The 3,826-nt window shown below is 36.7% G+C and overlaps 1 protein-coding gene across 1 annotated transcript in view; it reads left to right on the plus strand.

The window, feature by feature from the left end:
* Nucleotides 1–3,826, plus strand: part of LOC107732054 (dynein heavy chain 5, axonemal-like) — a 70,745-nt gene that overhangs the window by 53,364 nt on the left and 13,555 nt on the right. Inside the window, exons 64-66 of the mRNA XM_016543289.1 lie at nucleotides 1,049–1,243; nucleotides 1,737–1,892; nucleotides 2,031–2,213. Of these exons, the coding sequence (XP_016398775.1) occupies nucleotides 1,049–1,243; nucleotides 1,737–1,892; nucleotides 2,031–2,213 (534 nt within the window). The remainder of the gene's footprint in view (nucleotides 1–1,048; nucleotides 1,244–1,736; nucleotides 1,893–2,030; nucleotides 2,214–3,826) is intronic.

The following is a 3,826-nucleotide window of genomic DNA, read 5'->3' on the forward strand; positions in this document are numbered from 1 at the left end:
AAAGACAAATGTATAGTACAAAGCACAAAGCAGTCGACTCATTTTTGACACAAATGGAACCTCATACATATAATCCATTCTAAATTGCGGGACATGTTTGATAATAAAACGTTGAAAGCACAATCCGCACAAGAGACGCTGTTCCTCCGGCTGAAATGTGTGCGCACGGCATGCTCCAAAACGGACAAACAAATTACACTTTGAGCTTCGGGCGCATGTCCAATCGATCAAATACACACACAAATATGTCAAAATGGCCGGCTTGGAGAGTATTTACTTAAACACAGTTTATGTCTTAAGTGGAGTAGAACAGTTGGGAGAAAATCCGATGTGTGTCAATATATTGTCTTAAAGTGACAGACTGGTGCTTGGGCCATCAAAATGCAAATCTGCTCTTAATCTGAATAACGTTATAGCTTTAATAAGCATTAATCTATCAATACATACACTGAAAACTATGCAGTGTTCATTTACATTTGATTACTTTTAGATTTCTTTTGTAGGCTATTACTTACCTGAACAGTAATGTTAGTAGAACTTCATGGAAAAATGACAGCACTGTTTATTTCATTTCATTTGTATATTTGTTTTATTGTATTTGTCAGTTTGTTTTACTTTGTTTCTTTGTTCATGTTCTTACTGTATCTTATCTTATGTATAAAACACTAAAAATGCCTGCACACTGGTGCATTTACAAATTGATGTTTTATATTCATTTCATTAAATATTTATTTTACATTTCAGAATATAAAGCAATGTTAATTCAGCTCTTAATTTGTCACATATATATATATATATATATATATATATATAAAACAAAAAGTACCGATAAGAATACCGTTAAAGTACAGAATCGATAAGCAGTATCGGTAAGAGTAGTAATACCGTTAAAACCTTAACGATACCCATCCCTAATCCTGAGTCTTTTTCATTTAATATTTCAACAGCAACAACGTATTATTTCTTCAAGCTTGTATGAGATGTTGTTTTTACAGTTCATGAATCTTATAAAACGATTCTCATGATTTTCTCATGATTTCCTGCACAGAACCTGAATTTGATCAGTATGCTGGTGGACAATGCAACTATAGGAGAATGGAACTTGCAGGGTCTCCCCAACGATGACCTGTCCATTCAGAATGGCATCATCGTAACAAAAGCTTCTCGTTATCCTCTGCTCATTGATCCTCAGGGCCAGGGCAAGATCTGGATCAAGAACCGTGAAAATAATAATGAGCTACAGGTACTGATTTGATACCAGTTTTAATCTAATTTGATTAAAGGGGTCATATGATGCAATTTCAATTTTTCCTTTCTCTTTGGAGTGTTACAAGCTCTTGCTGCATAAAGAAGATCTGTAAAGTTGCAAACACTAAAGTCTCAAAACCAAAGAGATATTCTTTATGAAAGTTAAGAGTTAACCACGCCTACCTAAAACGGCTCGTTCTAACACGCCCCACATGTCTACGTCACGATGTGGGAAGATTTCCATAACGCCGCCCAAATGTTCACGCAAACAAAGGCGGCGTAACTTTTATTCTCGCTGTAGTATTGTTGATGCTGAAATAATGTTCTTTTTAGCAGCATCATATGACCCCTTTAAAGTTTGATTATATTATCATTACTGTAATTATCGGTGTAATTAAATCAATCAATGTAGCAACTTTGAATTAGTGCGATTTAGCTAAAAAATTAAGCAAAAAGTCACTGCAACTGTCAGCTGCCCCCCCCATCAGGTGACATCTCTAAACAACAAATATTTCCGAACTCACCTGGAAGACTGCCTGTCCCTGGGCAAACCTTTGCTCTTAGAGGATGTTGGGGAAGAGCTTGATCCAGTGCTAGATAACATACTGGAGAAGAACTTCATAAAGTCTGGAAAAACTTCTAAAGTAAGTCATGTGACTTCATGAATACATTCTATAATTTTTTTTTACATTTCTAAACTTAATGCGGTACTAGACACATGCCCGGTCTCAAAATTCTCTGGGCTTTAGTAGACCAAGCTAAGACATTTTCTCTTGTGTTAGGTAAAAGTCGGGGACAAAGAAGTGGATGTAATGGATACATTTACTTTGTACATCACAACTAAACTAGCCAACCCTGCATACAGCCCAGAAATCAATGCTAAGACAGCAGTGGTGGATTTTACAGTTACCTTGAAGGGTTTGGAGGACCAGTTACTTGGCAGAGTCATTCTCATAGAGAAAAAGGCAAGTCTGAGACAGTGTTATTTTAGTATCATAATATACTATTATAGTTTTTATTTATATTTTGAATTAATTTAATATTTTTCATTTCAATTTTTGTCAAAGCTTTAGTCCTTTTATTGTCATTTTTGTTTTTGTCTATGTAATTTTTTATAAATTTTTATTTCAATTTTAGTTTGAGAGCAACTAGTTGAAATAAATTAGTATTGTATATGTATACCAGTGCTTCTCAAAGTCCAGACCCGCCTCCATTTCGTATTTTAGGAGCACTAATTATTTCCTACTTTGATAAATGCATGTTAAACTTGTAAATCATTTGTTTAGTTTTTTTAATGTCTTTTTGGAGATGGTCCGAAATGAAAGCGAAGGCGAAATATTGAAACTTTTCCTTCATGACATTTGTTGTCATGACATCTAGTGAGCGTATGACGTTTGACATAATCGGGCGACATTTCACCGCTAATATGAGTAATTTTTTATTTATTTATTTTTGTTATCACTTAGATTATGGACATTTGACTTATAGCAGTGTCCAGTGTTTCCCATACATTGAGTTATTTGTGGCGGCCTGTTCCAAAATCAAAACTGACCGCCACAAATAGATTTTCCAAAAGGATGGATCTTCGTTGAATAAACTGAGCACTGCACGTTTCAAAATTAAAATGCAGCGCGGATGGTTTTATATGAATGTATCATTGAAAAGAACCGACCGTCTTCAGAAAAGCTTTGATGCCATTTTCATTTCGTCTTTCCTAGCGTTTGTGAGTGCAGTGCTTATTTTTATTATTGGGGCATATTTTGGGGCAGTCGTGGCCTAATGGATAGAGAGTCGGACTTGTAACACGAAGGTCGCCGGTTCGAGTCTCAGGTCTGACATTGTAGGTGCAGGATTGTAGGTGGGGGGAGTGAATATCCAGCGCTCTCTCCACCCTCAATATCACGACTGAGGTGAGACCCTTGAGCAAGGCACCGAACCCCCAACTGCTCCCCGGGCGCCACAGCATTGGCTGCCTACTGCTTCCGGGTGTGTGTGTGTGTGTGTGTTTGTTCACTTCTCACTGCTGTGTCTGTGCACTTGGATGGGTTAAATGCAGAGCACAAATTCCAAGTATGAGACACCATACTTGGCCACACATCAGGTCCTTTCCTTATTTGATTACAGCCGTTACCGGGGAAACCGCTATATGTCTGCTCCAACAGCGCCTCCTGCTGGCAGAGAATGAATTTGCATTTGCAAGTCTGTGGGAAACACTGGTGTCTGTCAACAAACATAAACAAAAAGCATGCTTCAGAACTGTTTTGAGAAGGTGCTTTGAGCCATGTATTATTACTATGAGTTAGGCTACTACTACTACTATTACCATCTTGTACCCTGCAATAATCTTGTGACCTCTATTGCTGACTCTTAAATTAATTGTTTTGCCACTTTTGCACTTGTTATTAATGTATTTTGAATGCAAAGGGCTCTTTATTTTTTCAAAAAATTTATATTTATTTGTTATGCATGTTATGTATGTTTATTAAAAACAAGTTTTGTAATAACCAATTGTTCCGGTCCGGACCTTTGACACTGATGAAAATTCAGATTTGGACCTTTGAATGTAGACTTTGAGAAC

Source organism: Sinocyclocheilus rhinocerous, unplaced genomic scaffold (assembly GCF_001515625.1).
Source record: "Sinocyclocheilus rhinocerous isolate Xijiao unplaced genomic scaffold, SAMN03320098_v1.1 scaffold97, whole genome shotgun sequence".
NCBI lineage: Eukaryota > Metazoa > Chordata > Actinopteri > Cypriniformes > Cyprinidae > Sinocyclocheilus > Sinocyclocheilus rhinocerous.